The 16791-nt window shown below is 37.3% G+C and overlaps 3 protein-coding genes across 5 annotated transcripts; 1 reads left to right on the top strand and 2 right to left on the bottom strand.

Annotated features, from left to right (window-relative positions):
* Positions 1-5721: 5721 nt before the first annotated feature.
* LOC125842254 (LRR receptor-like serine/threonine-protein kinase RGI1) lies at positions 5722-11672 on the bottom strand. Of its 2 annotated transcripts, XM_049521519.1 has the most exons (3): positions 9893-11672; positions 9590-9802; positions 5722-6021 (listed from the first exon to the last, which is right to left on the bottom strand). In XM_049521519.1, exons 1-3 carry the CDS (start codon positions 11658-11660, stop codon positions 5915-5917), a joined length of 2088 nt encoding a protein of 695 aa, XP_049377476.1. In that variant the 5' UTR covers positions 11661-11672; the 3' UTR covers positions 5722-5914. The 2 variants fall into 2 exon arrangements, with proteins under 2 accessions (XP_049377476.1, XP_049377475.1); XM_049521518.1 differs by lacking the exon at positions 5722-6021 and having other exon boundaries at positions 9110-9802.
* Positions 6976-7633, bottom strand: LOC125842257 (receptor-like protein 55). The gene has a single exon (XM_049521521.1). The coding sequence runs from the start codon at positions 7631-7633 to the stop codon at positions 7184-7186; it is 450 nt and encodes a 149-aa protein (XP_049377478.1). The 3' UTR covers positions 6976-7183.
* LOC125842253 (receptor-like protein kinase 7) lies at positions 7746-16143 on the top strand. Of its 2 annotated transcripts, XM_049521517.1 has the most exons (4): positions 7746-7799; positions 8968-9088; positions 13862-15616; positions 15731-16129. In XM_049521517.1, the coding sequence occupies exons 1-4, from the start codon at positions 7761-7763 to the stop codon at positions 16048-16050; spliced, it is 2235 nt and encodes a 744-aa protein (XP_049377474.1). In that variant the 5' UTR covers positions 7746-7760; the 3' UTR covers positions 16051-16129. The 2 variants fall into 2 exon arrangements, with proteins under 2 accessions (XP_049377474.1, XP_049377473.1); XM_049521516.1 differs by lacking the exons at positions 7746-7799; positions 8968-9088 and having other exon boundaries at positions 13462-15616; positions 15731-16143.
* Positions 16144-16791: the final 648 nt, after the last annotated feature.

The following is a 16791-nucleotide window of genomic DNA, read 5'->3' as shown; positions in this document are numbered from 1 at the left end:
TGTTATGTTGGTAGCGTAGTTGTCCAGCAAGGATCGACTCAGGGTCAAGTGTCGCACCAGGTGCTAGTTGCATCCCTAAGTTGGGATGTAACATGTTACCATCCTCAAAAAAGTTTCCGAGAAACTAGTAAAGTGTCAAAAACCCCCGAGATAGTCCTCTAATATTTCCTCCCCAAAAGATTGAACCTCGTTTGAGATTGATACCATATTTGATAAGAAAATATTTGGAGGATTTGTCAAGTTAATTTCACCATCTGTATTTTGTTATTACTCTGGTTGTACTCGTGAAGATTTGTATATATTGTATGGATTGTCTATTGTGATAGTTGATTGAGTAGCCTGCTTGTTGTTCTTGTTGCTAGTTCCTGCCTTTTTTTTTAAATATCAACCCGGGAACTTGTTGCTTATCAATGTTCAATAATTTCTTTGCTTCATATGGTAGATATTGATAATGAACACATAATTAGCTAAAAAATCCACAACTTGGTTGAATCAGTCTCCATTATAAGAGGTAGTATTGATGGCTCACACAATATTCCAACTCCTTTTCTATTGCTTTAGCCTCAGCACATAGGCTAGTAGTGTTAATCATGATTCATGTCATTAGTAGTAGCATAAATTAACTCTCCCATAATATCACTGATACAAAAAGGTCCACGATCTGGGGTCTGGATTTTCATTAGAGGGGCCATCAATATTGCATTTCTACATTCAATGCGAGGACAGTTCCAATTAATAGGTTTGCAACACTTGGGATAGTTTTTCATACTATCATTTTTTGTTTTCACCCAATGTCTGGTACATGCATTGAGGTTTGAATAAATTTAGATTCACGGTGAGAAGTCCCACATTTATTACGAAGTAAATTCATATGCAGTGGCAATTCAATAACATTGATAGTATGAAAAACTGTTTTTTAGTATTTTGAGATGAAAGTTCTTTCTCCTCAACTACAATAAGGACTTATTCATTTAAAAAACACTCTCCTATATCTTTCGATTATTTTTTTTCCAATCAATTATGCCTTCAAGTTGTTCACCCTTATCGAAAATGGACGATCCCATTCACTTAACTAAAAGAACTAGACTTTCTACAAGATTATCCCATGTATCATGAGAAGGCCTTCAATTTGTGCCCCCTTTTCGAAAATGGACGATCCCATTTGTTATATTCTAGGTGTTTTGATGATCCTGTAACATCCGACAATTTGAAATAGCTATGAAGAGGCTTAGAATTGGAATTAGTCATTTTTGGGAGGAATTTAAAAATCTGGAAATTTGGTTAAGTGTGGGAAAAAGTAAGTTTTTGGCCAACTTTGAACAGTCATAACTCCTAGTTCAGGATGAGTTGGGTGTATTTCCAGTTATGGTTGCGAAGCTCGTGGAATGATCTTTCCGACACCACCGAGTTTGCTCGATTCTGAGTTCGTATGAGTGAGTTATGCCCTTTGGAATTTGGGCAGTGGCAGGGAAATCCGTCCGGAAATTTTTAAGTGCATTTTGGTCCTTTCCATAGCCATTTCTTTTGGGGTTGTATTGTTGTGTTAGACTGATTTTTGGATCATTTTGTCCCATTTTAAAAGAGTGAGAGTTAGAGTTCTTGAGAGAAGAGAAAAAGAGGAGAAGAAGAGGAGAAAAGAGAAGAAGAAGCAAAGATTCGTCAAGATCGTCGTGGATTTTCATCGGGGGTGATCCCTATTAAGGTATGTGAGTTCATAATGTTGGGTTGGTTCTTTCCCCTACACGCCAAACTCGTTTTATTTCGAGAAAAGATTGATTATGTTTGTTGAAGTTGTTGGTTGTATTTGTTGAAGTTGTTGGTTGTGATTGTGTTGAAGTTCTTGTTGATTTGGGACATGTTTCTGGTTGTGTTTATGAGTTGAAATATATTGTATGTTGAGGGGTTTATGATTATAAGTGTTTGGGGCTGGATCCATTGAAGTTAAGGAGGTTTAGAGTTGGAAAAATGAAGGAGAAGAGTCGGATTTTTAGGGGAAAAGGTTGGGGCGTTGCGCCAGCCAGCGCGCCCCAACAGGGGTTCTGAGGTTTTACCCTTGGCATGGCACGTCTCTCAAAGCGCCCAGCAGGCTCCTCTGAAGTCTGAAGGCTGGCGCCCCGCGCCTCTCAGAGTGCCAAGGACGCCAACCTTTCCCACTCATTCCCCCACTTGTTCATGCATGTTCCTAGGTATTGTACCTATGTTTCCTAGTTGTTTTCAACACTCCAAGGTACATTTAAACGTCAAGAAATCGTCCATAACATGTGATCAAACACCTTGAATTCATAATTCCAATTCAAGGAAAGTTAGTTTCCAAGTCAAGTGAAGTTAGATTCCGATTCAAGGAAAGTTAGTTTCCAAGTCAAGTGAAGTTTGATTCCAATTCAAGGAAAGTTAGTTTCCAAGTCAAGTGAAGTTAGATTCCAATTCAAGGAAAGATAGTTTCCAAGTCAAGTGAAGTTAGTTTCCAAGTCAAGTGAAGTTAGAAGTCAAGCTTAGAAGTTAAGTAAGTTAAAGCAAGTCTTTAAGGTTTTCCAAGAGTCTTCATTGAACATTATAACTTCTTTTTTAGGATCAAGTTCCAAGTTAAGTATAGAGTTTCAAGTTAAGCCAAGAGTCTAGAGTCAAGTTCACTTCTCAAAAGTTATTTGGGAACTAAGTATTCTCAAAGAAGTTTATAAATGTTTTCACATTTAGGATGAGAGAAAACTGAGATTTCCAAAAGAGTTTTGAGAACTTTGAGTACTATCTCTTTTTGAGAAAAGATGAGTTTTGCAAAAGTGTTTTCTAAAACATGATTAGTATGACAAATTGAGTATGTCATCAATGTTTAAACAGTATGGTCTCTAGATATACCATCAATGTTTAAGCAGTATGAATATCTCGAGTCATCAATGATCATATTAAAAATATGGTTTTGAGATGTTCTTTTTAAAGAGAGTTTTTCAAGAGCCTTTGGGCTAAGTTTTGAGTAATTATCTCAACTAAAGAAAGATGTGTTTAAAACACTTATGAGCTAAAGTATTTTTGGGAGTATTCTTGAGCACCGAATTGGGGACACGAGTTCATATTAACTCAACTCTCCATAAGAACCATGTAGCCAAACATGGGATTTCTCGGGTCATACTTTTTAGATGATCACGAAAGTTAAGCTAGCGGATCTACTAAGCAATAGCGTTTTATATGACGGCAAAGTATAGGACAGTTCTGGCAACGTGGACAAGACGCTGTATCACCACTCAGACTTATAGTGGTGGTTGTCGGTTAGAGAAACTCCCACAGTAGAAAGAGCTTGGTTCCTCGAGAAGTTCTGCTTAGTGTGGATGGGGGTATGGAACTTCATTCATGTATTGCACAAGTAGACTCTGAGAGGAAGCATGGTATTTTCATGATATTATAAATATGATTTTTGACGTCATGTTTTAAATAGTTTTGTAAGCTTTATATATATTGCACATGTCTCATTGCTTTATATTTAGTTCAGTTATTCATGAGTTGAACAGAGCCAAGGTAAGTTCTCTTTTGTATTCTTTTCAAGCTTAAGTTGTTGTTTAGCGGTCTAGCTCGTATACTCGTACATTCCATGTACTGATGCCAGTTGACCTGCATCTTGTTATGATGCAGACGCAGGTACCCAGGATCAGCATCCAGCACGCCGTTGATCCAGTTGAGCACTCCAGAGTCTATGGTGAACCTTCTTGCTTTCCGGAGGACTCGATCATTTTGTTCTCTTAGTTTTTGTTTTATTAGGATGTTGCGGGGTCTATCTCAACATCCATCTCAGTATTATAGAGGCTTCATAGACAGTCAGTCAGTTAGTTTTGAGTCTCCCATCTATGTATATATATAAATATCCTATTTTGAGATTCGAGTTGCCTTTGTGGCCATATTTTATAAGTTAAGTTGTTTTGTAACCTTGCATTTGTATTGATTTATTCGGTTGAGTTAGGCTTCCGTTGAGTTAAGAAAGCCAGGCCAAGGGTTCGCTTGGGGCCAGCAATGGTCTTCGAGTGCCGGTCCCGCCCAGGGTGTAGGCTCAGGGCGTGACAGATCCTCACAAATACAGAGTCTAACAAGGGACCAGATCCAGGAAAGAGTCCTCTGGTATTGAGCCTAATGAAAGGGGTAATGAATGAATAAACTCATCATAAGGATTATTTGTGTGTCTTCATCAAAAAGGGGGAAATGTTATATTCTAGGTGTTTTAATGATCCTCACAAATGCAAGGACCTGGTCCTTGGAAGAGTACCTCCGTCTAGATTCAAAGTGGTGCACAACTGTAAAGCTATCTTTACAACTGTCTTTGTCAGGTTGGTTGGTGAGATGTGAAACATACTTCACCAATAGGAAGGGCAGACGATGTTGTATGTTTAAGTGGTCAAAACCCGTGTTGGTAACTGATATATACAACAATAAACAAACAACATTATTCATTCAAGAAGAGAGAAAGCTAGCAAGTTTTTTTCAAGAACTTAAGCAGCAAAGAACGCAGCAAGGGACCTGGTCCCAGAAAGTCTGCGTACGAGAAAAGGAAGAAAAGACAGCTATCAAAAAGTTGCCAACTCTGATATAGTTGGTGCACAACTTTTCATGACAGCAGGCTCTCAGCCAATAGCCTCGTCCCAAGGGTTCGTGTCCACTTTGATATAGTCTCTTCTCCAAAACACAAACTTAAGATTTGGCAAACAAAGTTGTGAATTTCTAAAAATTCATAAGCTCAAAAGAAAAGGCCATCTTCAAGGAAGAACAATACTCATACTCAACAAAGGGACCCGATAGAGTGCTGAAGCATTTTTGTTGAGTTTGAGTTTTATGTCTATCATTTTATAAGTTTGTGCATCCTGAAAATTCTCAAGTACACAAGCAAAGACCATCTCAGTGAAGTATTCTTCGACAAGAGCAACAAGGACCTGATCAAGTTGCAAGCGTCATAGCGTGTCTTAGGAGTTATACTTATGTGCTTACATTGTAAATCTGTTCCTATTTTATAAAGGATTCAGATATTTGTTTCGGTTTCTAAAAGCCTAAATCAGTTGAGTGTAACTGGTTTAGTGGGCAGCATTGTTTTGCTGCTTAGTCAAATTCTAAGTCATCTAGGAGCTAGTTGATTTAGAGGGGGGTGTGGTATTCTCTTAGCAAAGTCTAAGTTATCTAGGGGTGATATCTTAGTGGGCAGTGTTGTATCTGCTTAGGCTCGTTAAGTAATAGAGGTATTACTTAGTTGTGAGATTAATAGTTTTTTCTCACTTTGGTTGTAACTGGGTTTCACTTTTGCTTGAAGAGATTAGTGGAAACAATTGAAAATCCTGAGACAGGTCGTGGTTTTACTCCCTTGAGCAAGGAGGTTTCCACGTAAACTGTTTGTGTTGATTTCCTTCATTGTTCATTCTTCATTACTGTTTTTGCTGAGTCAAGGGACCTGGTCTGTTGACTGATAGTGGACGCACATATTTTATCACCATTCAACTTAACTAAAAGAACTAGACTTCCTACAAGATTATCCCCATGTATCATGAGAAGGATTTCTATGTGAAAGAAGGCATTTTCAGTTCATCAAACCTGTATGTTCCAAAAGCTTCCATAGGGAGTTCTGAAGAGTTAAAAAAACAAGAAGATATGATTCTAACCTCCATGCGGACATCATGATTACCTTCCTAAAGCATTGTTAGACCTTAATGCTCAGTGCGCTTAAAATCTGTCTAATCTCCGAATGATATATACAAACACTGCAATTGCCAAGACACTTAGCTCTTGCCTCGCGACATCTCAATTATGAACAAGGAATTACATTCTAAGGTAAAGCTTACAAGCCCTTGTGTTTGACACCACTTAAACCAGCTGAGGCTATTGAGACTTTCTCATTCTGTTAAAAAAATACAACTACATTGATCGATGTAAGGCTAAACATTCTGTTTTCTCAAAATATGGGGTCTCTGAAGCTTTGAAGAATGTTGCAGACCTCCTTCATTGACGGCCTACCGTATGGTGTTGCTCCAGTACACATCAGTCCTAGTTTAAAAACACCTCTCATTTCTTCCACATTACTTGTTTCCATGATTTCTTCATCAAGGGCCTCAACAATGAAATTTCCATCTCTGTAACGCTGTTGAGCCCATTGTGCCAGATTCATTTGCTCTTCTCTGAGAATGGGTTGTCTCCCTGTTGTTAATTCTAATAGCACCACTCCAAAGCTATATATATCTGTCTTTATATTCACTCGGAATGTCGAGGCATACTCTGTGAGGACCAAACATTAAAATTTAATATTAGAGTTGGATAAATTCTTTTGAGAATTCACGAGGTACGATATATATTTGAACTGTAATATACTTGGTGCAATGTAACCAAATGTTCCAGCAATAGCAGAAGCTGTCTCCGGATTATCATCCCGCCTGGATAGTATATTTGCTAGTCCAAAATCTGCTATTTTTGCATTGAATTCTGAGTCCAGAAGTATATTGCTGGACTTAATGTCTCTATGAATGATGGGTCGAGTACAGTCGTGGTGCATATAGCTGAGTCCTTGAGCTGCACCTGTGGCTATTTTTAATCTCTTTTGCCAATCCAGGTCTGGGGTACTACTTTGACCGGGTGACGCTGCTCTTTTCTTTCTGTGAAGCCACTTGTCGAGGCTTTGTTTCTCAAAGTATTCATAGACTAGAAGCTTTCTGTCTACACTTGAGATGCAACACATGAGCTTGATAATGTTTTGTGTCGAATGCTACCAAGTGTTCTAACTTCTGCCAGGAACTCCTTTTGGGGTCTTTCACCTGATTTTTTTCCATGCCCTATGCTTTTAACAGCGTAAGTATTGCTTGTTTGGTCGATCACAACTCGATAGACCTTCCCTGATCCTCCATTTCCTATTATGTTTTCGTCTTTCAAGCTAGATAAAATGTCTTCTGTAGTCACCTTCAACTTTGAAATGAAATGAACGTCATGTTAACTTTGACACTCTGCTTCTTTGTTTTCCATCAATGCTTTCTAGTTCTGTGAAAGATCCATGATAACAGTACAGCTACTCCAACTCCTACAACAGGAATAATGATAATCAAGTGTTTTGGTAGATTTTCGAACCTCATCACCAGAGGAGCAGCTTGGTAGGCCGGGGATGTATAAGTTGTTGGAAGTAGAACAAAGATTGGACTCGTCAAAGCAATTCTCTTCGTATGTCAACTTTACAAATTCAGTAGAAATTCTTCCTGAGAATTTGTTGGAACAAAGCCTTAAAAGTATTTCTAGGCCTAAGACGTTCTATTCTTTTTGAAATGTCTCCTGATAACTGATTAAAAGACAAATCCATAGAATCCAGTCCAGGTAAATCCCTAAATCGCTTTGGTATAGAACCAGTCAATTGGTTATGTGAAAGATCCATATCATACAAACTAAACATGTCCATTTCATCAGGTATCACACTGGACAAGTAGTTGGAACTTAGCGACAGGTGACGCAAATCATGCAACTGAAACAACTTGCTTGTAATTGAACCACTGAGAGAATTATGTGACAGATCCAATTTCACAAGATTTTTCAAGTTTCCAATATCTTCTGGTATCGAACCGTTCAAGTGATTCTCAGAAAGATCAAGATTTTCCAGTTGAGATGATATTTGTTTTGGCATCTCACCAGACAACATGTTACCATTGAGATACTAATTGAGTAATTGTTTCATCCCAAACAACTCACCTGGAATCTGTCCGCTCAAAGAATTCTTGGACAAGTCCAAATGTTGTAACATTGAGCAATCTTTCATTCTTAGTGGTATGGTTCCTGAAATGTTGTTGTTGGAGAGATCAATGAAGGTAAGGTTGTTAAGCTCACATATTATTGTTGATGGAACTGTTCCAGTAATGTTTTCTTCTCCAAGGTTTTAGTTGTGTCACTACCCAGTCATCGATGCATGAAACTCCTGACCAAGTGCATACTGAAGAATTCAAATCCCATGACTGGAGGAACTCCGAATCCCTCCAGTGTTGTTTCAAGCTTAGTAATATGGACTGTTCCGTGCCCGAAAATTGTAAGGTTTCTTGAAAAAACAGGCTAATTAGGAAGAAAATTTGCATATTAAGCAAAAAATGGTTAGAGCTTGCTGGGAACATGTTAATTGATGCTTCCCTTGTGCTTCTTTTCATTTGATAATGAAGTCTGTGAAGTCAGTGTGGATTTAATAAAGAAATCATATTTCAACAATTAAATAGTCATTCAGAGCCAAGTATTTGGCTTTGAAAAATCAAGCCATAATAATTGTCTCCTTCTGACTAAGTCAAGCTAGTAATTTACTCCCTCCCTTCCTTTGTACTTACCCACGATGACTTGATACCCTCAATATGAAATATGTGAAGTCATGTGAGAAAGAAAAAGAGACTGTGAAAATGAATTTGTAGGTGCACTTTCTTGTGCTTGCACAAAAATTGTAGCGGGATGATGGATTTGGTCTCTTTATATAGTTTCGGACAATTCTTAGCTTGTTTTTACGGTTGAGTTAGGTTCAAAAGCTATTTCTTATTAATATTATGTTGAATTTGAGCTAATTGAGTTTTCCCATTTTAATAATTCAAATAAATAATTGGCAGTTCTTTAGATTACAAACAAAAACATGTTGATTATGTTATTGATAATCGTTTTCTGGAAAATGCAAAGATCTTCTTGCTTTGCTGGTCTTTTCTTGGCCACAAAGGTCAGTCATGTCAACTTTGCTAGCATTTCCCTTTCATAGTCAACTACAATTTTTGTCCATGTTGACTGACTTGTGTTGTATGATACACGGTTTCTTCAAAGCTAATTAACTATCCAATCAAAACACTTGAAAAAAATAAAACAAGAGATTGTAGAGAATGAGGTAGCTAGTACAATCAAACCAAAGGAACCATGAAAACTAACCATGTTCATGTTGTAAAATCTACATTTTCAATTCCCAGGAAACAAGTTTACCATTTCATTGTTTCCTTACTTGCCTTTATGCATTTCCAGGGCGGTTTACAGAGTGACGTCTACGAAAATGAGAAGAGAATTTTGTTGGAGCTGAAGCAACTATGGGGATTTCATCAATTATTGGATTCCAGTTCCTCACACTGCAGTTGGTATGCTATAGGCTGCAGAAAAATCTGTGGGTAAAAGTCCCACATTGGTTGGGAATAGGCAGGTTGTCTGAAGAATTGAAAAAAGATATGGTTCTAACCTCCATTACTCATTTAGCTAAAGCAGCATCATGATTATCCTTCCTAAAGCATTGTTAGACCTTAATGCTCAGTGTGCTTAAAATCTGTCTAATCTCCCGAATGATACATACAAACACTGTAATTGCCACGACACTTAGTTCTTGCCTCGCGACATCTCAATTATGAACAAGGAGTTACATTCTAAGGTAAAGCTTACAAGCCCTTGTGTTTGATACCACTTAAACCAGCTGAGGCTATTGAGACTTTCTCATTCTGTTAAAAAAATACAACTACATTTATCGATGCAAGGCAAAATATTCTGTTTTCCCAAAATATGGTGTCTCTGAAGCTTTGAAGAATGTTGCAGACCTCCTTCATTGACGGCCTACCGTATGGTGTTGCTCCAGTACACATCAGTCCTAGTTTAAAAACACCTCTCATTTGTTCCACATTACTTGTTTCCATGATTTCTTCATCAAGGGCCTCAACAATGAAATTCCCATCTCTGTAACCCTGTTGAGCCCATTGTGCTAGATTCATTTGCTCTTCTCCGAGAATGGGTTGTCTCCCTGTTGTTAGTTCTAATAGAACCACTCCGAAGCTATATATGTCTGTCTTTATATTCACTCTGAATGTCGAGGCATACTCTGTGAGGACCAGACATTAAAAAATATTAGAGTTGGATAAATTCTTTTGAGAATTCACGAGGTGTGATATATATTTGATCTGTAATATACCTGGTGCAATGTAACCAAATGTTCCAGCAATAGCAGAAGCTGTCTCAGGATCATCATCCCTCCTGGATAGTATTTTTGCTAGTCCAAAATCTGCTATTTTTGCATTGAATTCTGAGTCCAGAAGTATATTGCTGGACTTAATGTCTCTATGAATGATGGGTCGAGTACAGTCGTGGTGCATATAGCTGAGTCCTTGAGCTGCACCAGTGGCTATTTTTAATCTCTTTTGCCAATCCAGGGCCGGGGTACTACTTTGACCGGGTGACACTGCTCTTTTCTTTCTGTGAAGCCACTTGTCAAGGCTTTGTTTCTCAAAGTATTCATAGACTAGAAGCTTTCTGTCTAAACTTGAGATGCAACAGATGAGCTTGACAATGTTGTTGTGTCGAATGCTACCAAGTGTTCTAACTTCTGCCAGGAACTCCTTTTGGGGTCTTCCACCTGATTTTTCTCCATGCCCTATGCTTTTAACAGCATAAGTATTGCCTGTTTGGTCTATCACAGCTCGATAGACCTTCCCTGATCCCCCATTTCCTATTATGTTTTCGTCTTTCAAGCTAGATAATATGTCTTCTGTAGTCATGTTCAACTTTTGAAATGAAATGAACTTTATGTTATCTTTGACATTCTGCATCTTTGTTTTCCACCAATGCTTTCTGGTTCTGTGAAAGATCCATAATAACAGTATAGCTACCCCAACTCCTACAATAGGAATAATCAAGTGTTGTGATCTCGAAAGTTTTCGAACCTCATCACCAGAGAGAAAGCTTGGTAGCCCAGGGATAGACAAGCTATTGGATGTAGAAGAAAGATTGGACTCATCAAAGCAATTCTCTTCGTATGTTAGCTTAACAAATTCAGAAGAAATTCTTCCTGAGAATTTGTTGGAACATAGCCTTAAACTAATTCTAGGCCTAAGATGTTTTATACTTTCTGAAATGTTTCCTGATAACTGATTATACGACAAATCCAAAGCATCCAGTCCAGTTGAACTTGCAAGTCCCTTTGGAATAGAACCAGTCAATTGGTTATGAGAAAGATCCATATCATACAAACTAAACAAGTTCATTGCATTAGGTAATACACCAGATAAGTAGTTGTAACTTAGCAACAAGTGACTCAATTGGTTCAATTGAAACAACTTGCTTGTAATAGAACCACTTAGAGAATTATGTGACAGATCCAATTTCACAAGATTTTTCAAGTTCCCAATATCTTCTGGAATCGAACCATTCAAGTGGTTCTCAGAAAGATCAAGATTTTTCAGTTGGGATGCTGATATTTGCTTTGGCATTTCACCAGACAACATGTTACCATTAAGATACAAATTGACTAGTGTTTTCATCCCAAACAACTCACCTGGAATCCGGCCGCTCAAAGAATTATTGAACAAGTCCAAATGTTGTAACATTGAGCAATCTTTCAGGCTTAGTGGTATAGTTCCTGATATGTTGTTGTTGGAGAGATCAATGAAGGTAAGGTTGTTGAGCTGACATATTATTGTTGATGGAATTGTTCCAGTAATGTTCTTTTCTCCAAGATTTAATTGTGTCACTACCATGTCATTGATGCATGAAACTCCTAACCAATTGCATTCTGAAGAATTCAAATTCCATGACTGGAAAAACTCTGAATCCCTCCAGTGTAGTTTCAAGCTTAGTAATATGGACCGTTCCGTGCCTGAAAATTGTAAGGTTTCTTGGAAAGACAGGCTAATTAGGAAGAAGATTTGCATATTGAGCCAAAGTTTAGAGCTTGCTTGGATCATTTTAATTTGATGCTTTCCTTGTGTTTCTTTTCATTTGATAATGAAGTCTGTCAAGTCAACTCATATTCCAACAATAAAATAGTCATTTAGAGCCAACTATTTGGCTTTGAAGAATCAAATCATAATAATTGGCTAGTTGTCTCCTTTTGACCAAGTCAAGCTACTAATTTACTCCCTCCCCCTTTTAACTTATCCACCATGACTTGATACTCTCCTTTAACAAAATATTTACTTAGACGTCTGTTTTACTATATTAACCTTATTAATTATGCTTTCGAAATTTGTAATTTGTGTTATTACTTATAGATAGGAAGTGATATTCAAAGAAAAATAATTAATCTCCTATTTTCAGAACCCCAACCCTCAATATGAAAAAAAAAAAGAAAGAAAGATAAAACACATAAGAAAAGGGTGAAGTCATGTGTGAAAGAAAAAGAGAATATGTGAAAATGATTTTGTATTCATTGGGGGTGGGTACTGGATTAGGATGTGTACCAATTTTAAAGTATTATATTTGCTCATCTGATTTGCTAGCAGTTTTTTAAGAATAAAAAGCTGCACCTTGTGTGGGTTAATACTAGTGTGTGCACAAGTGTTTCACACTGGACGAAGGATTTGGTCTCTTTATATGGTTTCAGATAATTCTTCATGAACTTATTTTTGGAATTGAGTTAGGTGTAAATCTATTTCTTATTACTATTATTAATGAAGTAAATACGAAAAATTATATTTATGATAATTATGTATGTGATTGTAATTTAATCAGGAAAAGAATAATTGTAGGCTTGTTGACAAGGAAAGGAAAGCCCTAGAGCGACTATGAATTTTGTGCAAGGATATGATATTGTAAATATTGAATAACAGAAAAGAAAGAGGAAATTTATTCCATAGGTTCCACTTGGTATTTTCACACTGGTTTGGGGATGAACTTTTACTCATTCACGCGCTCCTCAAACATGAGATCACAGCTGCTGTGGAAATGGATCAAAATGGTATATTTATTATGGTTGGAAATGGATTGACAATAAGACCCCCGCAAATTTTAGGTATCTACTTTAAAATAAGGCATAATACATATATTGGACCTTAAACTTGGCTTCAAATTTCAACTTTGATCTCCAACTTTCATAATGCACAAACAGACACTTTAATTATCCAACCTTTTAATAAATAAGCACGCGTGTTGTACCTGGCAAAACGCGTGATGTGCACGTATTGTAATTTTTGAGGCCCACAACAGCAAAAAAAATGCTGAAATGACAAATCTACCCTTAATCAATCCCTTTTATATAATATCTTTATATTTCCAAATCAAAATCTCATTTCTCTTTCCTCCTCTTTCAAATCAAAAAAATTTTCCTCTCTTTTAAAACGATTTGTGCTCATATTTAGTGCAAATTGCTTCTAATTTTTTTTGTCATTGTGGAAAAAGAGCTATAACCCTTGTATATTAATTAAAAGTAATTTTAATTTTTTTTTTTAGTTCTAAAATGGACGTGTAAAGTATTTAATTAGTTGGCAGCCACTGAGTGGCTCACTAATACACGTGGGAGCGTTTGCATTTCACGCTCTTTGCCTCCAAAAATTGCGTGTTTATTTATTAAAAGGTTGGATAGTTAAAGTGTCTGTTTGTGCACTATGAAAGTTGGAGGTCAAAGTTAAAATTTGAAGCCAAGTTTAGGGTCCAATATATGTATTATGCCTAAAAATAAAGTGCAAGTTAGGGGGACTTCATGTATTTTCTCTATTATCTTCTATTATATTTGATCATCTGATTTCTTTGCTGTTTTTTCTTGGCCACAGACGTCAGTCAAAGTCAATTTTTGTTTCTTATCTTTTTAAAATTTAACAAGTCAAACTTTGTTAGCATTATCCAAATTTTTGTCCATGTTGACTGACTTGTGTTGTATAATACACGGTTTCTTCAAAGCTAATTCATGATCCACAAAATAAAGAGGACAATCAAACCAAAGGAGCCATGAAAATCAACCATATTCATGTTGTAAAATCTACATTCTCAATTCCCAGGAAACAAGTTTACCTTTTCATTGTCTCCTTACTTACCTTTATCCATTTCCAGGGCGGTTTACAGAGTGACGTCTACGAAAAGGAGAAGAACATTTTGTTGGAGCTGAAGCAACTATGGGGATTTCAGAAATTATGGGATTCCAATTCCTCACACTGCAGTTGGAATGGTATAGGCTGCAGAAATGGTTCTGTTACAATCATCTATATTCCAAATGGGAATCTACTTTCCGGAGCAATTTCACCAATCATATGTGAACTCAAAAGCCTGCAAGTGATAGACCTGAGTAGCAACTATATCAGAGGAGAATTTCCTACCTCCTTGTACAATTGCTCAAAGCTGGAATATCTTGATATTTCTTGGAATCAATTCCATGGACCACTGCCTAGTGACATTCATCGTTTGTCGAGGCTAATCCATTTAGATATTGCTGGAAGTAACTTCAGTAATATCCCAGGAGCTATAGGTCAGCTTTCTGAATTGCAATATCTATCTCTTAAGTTCAATAATTTCAACACTTGGATACCCCGAGAAATTGGAAATTTATCAAAGCTTGAGACCTTGGATATATCCTATATTGACAGCTTTAAGCAGGCAACAATTACAGAGGAATTAGGACGACTGAAGAAGTTGACATCCCTTTTCATTATACGGTCAAATTTGATAGGGGAGATTCCAGAAACATTTTCCGCTCTTTCAGGTCTCGAAGTCTTGGATCTCTCAATGAATTACTTAAACGGGTCTATCCCAAGTTACTTGTTTGAGTGGAAGAAGTTGACGAATCTTCATTTGGAGTTTAACCAATTTTCTGGTAGGTTACCAATGTTGGATGCAAATATGGAATTGATGGGGAGAACTCAAGAAATGTTTTCTAATCTTTCTGGTCTCCAAGTCTTAGATCTCTCAGGAAATCACCTAAATGGTTCAATTCCAAGCTACTTATTTCGTTGGAAGAATTTAACATCTCTTCTTTTGGGGGATAACCAATTTTCTGGGAATTTACCTAGTATAACTGGAAATTTGAGATTAAAAACATTGGATCTTTCGTCGAATCATCTTTCTGGACATATTCCACAAGAATATGACAAGAATGAATACTACTTTGGAAATAATCTGAATCTATGTAGCAAATATACCAACCATTACATCCAAGCTCCACGTTGCAGTGGAAAAACAAGAGTTGTAATTGCCGTTGTGGCCCCTGTTGCATTTTTAGTCATGGTAACATTGTTATGTTACACATTTAAAAAGAATTGGACTTTCTCCACAGACCAACTCATGCGGAGGAAGAAGAGGCATGAGAACCAAGATCCTGAGTGGATGTTCATTTCTTTCCAGCAGTTAGGATTCACAGAATCTGAAATTCTGGTGAATATGACAGAAGAAAATTTGATTGGAAGTGGAGGATATGGGAAGGTCTATCGAGTTGGTGTCAATCCTAATGGGAACTTTGTGGCAGTTAAGAGAATATGGAACAAGAGGAATTTAGACCACGGGCTTGAGAAACAGTTCCTTGCAGAAGTTGAAGTATTGGGTAGCATTCGACATTCTAATATTGTGAAGTTGTTATGTTGCATTTCTAGAGGAAACTCAAAGTTTTTGGTGTACGAGTACATGGAAAATCAAAGCTTAGACAAGTGGTTGCATCACAAGAGAAGAAGTGAAAAAGATATTACTGCCTCAGCACATTGTGTATTGGAATGGCATACTAGACTGCAAATTGCAGTTGGTGCTGCCCGAGGTCTATGTTACATGCATCACGAGTGCTCTACGCCAATCATTCATCGTGACATTAAGTGCAGTAATATCCTTTTAGACCATGAACTGAATGCCAAAATTTCAGATTTTGGACTAGCTAAGATTTTGGCTAAGTGGGGAGAGACAGAGACTACTTCTGCTATCGCTGGCACGTTTGGCTACCTAGCTCCAGGTATATTTCACTGTTCTCATATTGAAATAAACAAAAACAGACCAGAGTGTACGTATGTATCGTGTTTCTCATTGATTTTATCCTAATACCTTGTTATTCTAATTGGAATTTCAGAGTATGCATACACGTCGAAAGTGAATGCCAAAATTGATGTCTACAGTTTTGGTGTGGTGTTATTGGAGCTGGTTACCGGGAGAGAACCAATTAACGGAGACGAGCATATAAACCTTGCACAATGGGCATGGAACCACCATGAAGAAGGCAATCCAGTGGTTGATGCTATTGATGAAGAAATCAAGGAAGCATGTTTCTTGAACGAAATGAGTTCCATGTTCAAGTTGGGGCTTATTTGCACCAGTACTGTACCTTCTGCTAGACCTTCCATGAAGGAAGTTCTGCAAATTCTATTACTCAGCCTTAATACTTCTTCCTAGCAATTGGCTGCGAATCTAGGATTATCGTTGCTTCTTTATTTGCACTGAAAAATTAAAAGTCCAAATACTTATTCTACCTTCTTTTCTAGTGAGGTGATGAATCAACTCTTTTATTTTTCTGATTTTTCTTCTCTATCCAACAGTCTAATTAACTCATAAAATGGGATAGATTATAGATTATGGAGAATACACTTGTTAGTCCTTTTCCATAGAACAGTCAATAACGGTCTCAACAAAACGAAAAAGTTGTCCTTATCAAATTTTGTCCTAATATATACCAGGTATCTGACATCTATCTAAATGGAAAGGTCCTTTAGAACCTCTAGGAAGTTGTTGGAAGGAGAGGTATACCATTGCCTTATTGGAAGGACGTTTGCTACTTGATTTGCCTCTTTGTAGCAGTGCAGTTGTTAACGGTAGCCAATAACATTGGTTTGGTTCATCGTTTGGGAAACGTCTTCAATGATAATCTTCAGCTTGAAGTTGGCAGTCTTATCATCTTTTTTAATATGCTGGTAACCAAAAGTGAATCCAGTTTAATGGTGAAACCACTGAATCCATTTTGGATGCACCAGTCAATACCAAAAAATGTTGCTTGAGCTTCTGCAGTGTTGCTGCTGCCACATTTAACATGGATTTGACATCTTGCTTGATCCTGTACCCTCATTAGCCTGCCCTCCATCGGGGGCATCATATACACCCTCTCCCCTTAGGACTCGGGGCTCCTCACTTTCTTCGCCT

This window comes from Solanum stenotomum, chromosome 10, assembly GCF_019186545.1.
Source record: "Solanum stenotomum isolate F172 chromosome 10, ASM1918654v1, whole genome shotgun sequence".
Taxonomy (NCBI): Eukaryota; Viridiplantae; Streptophyta; class Magnoliopsida; order Solanales; family Solanaceae; genus Solanum; species Solanum stenotomum.
Note: the sequence above shows the minus strand (reverse complement) of the source record. Positions and strands in the feature narration are given on the sequence as shown.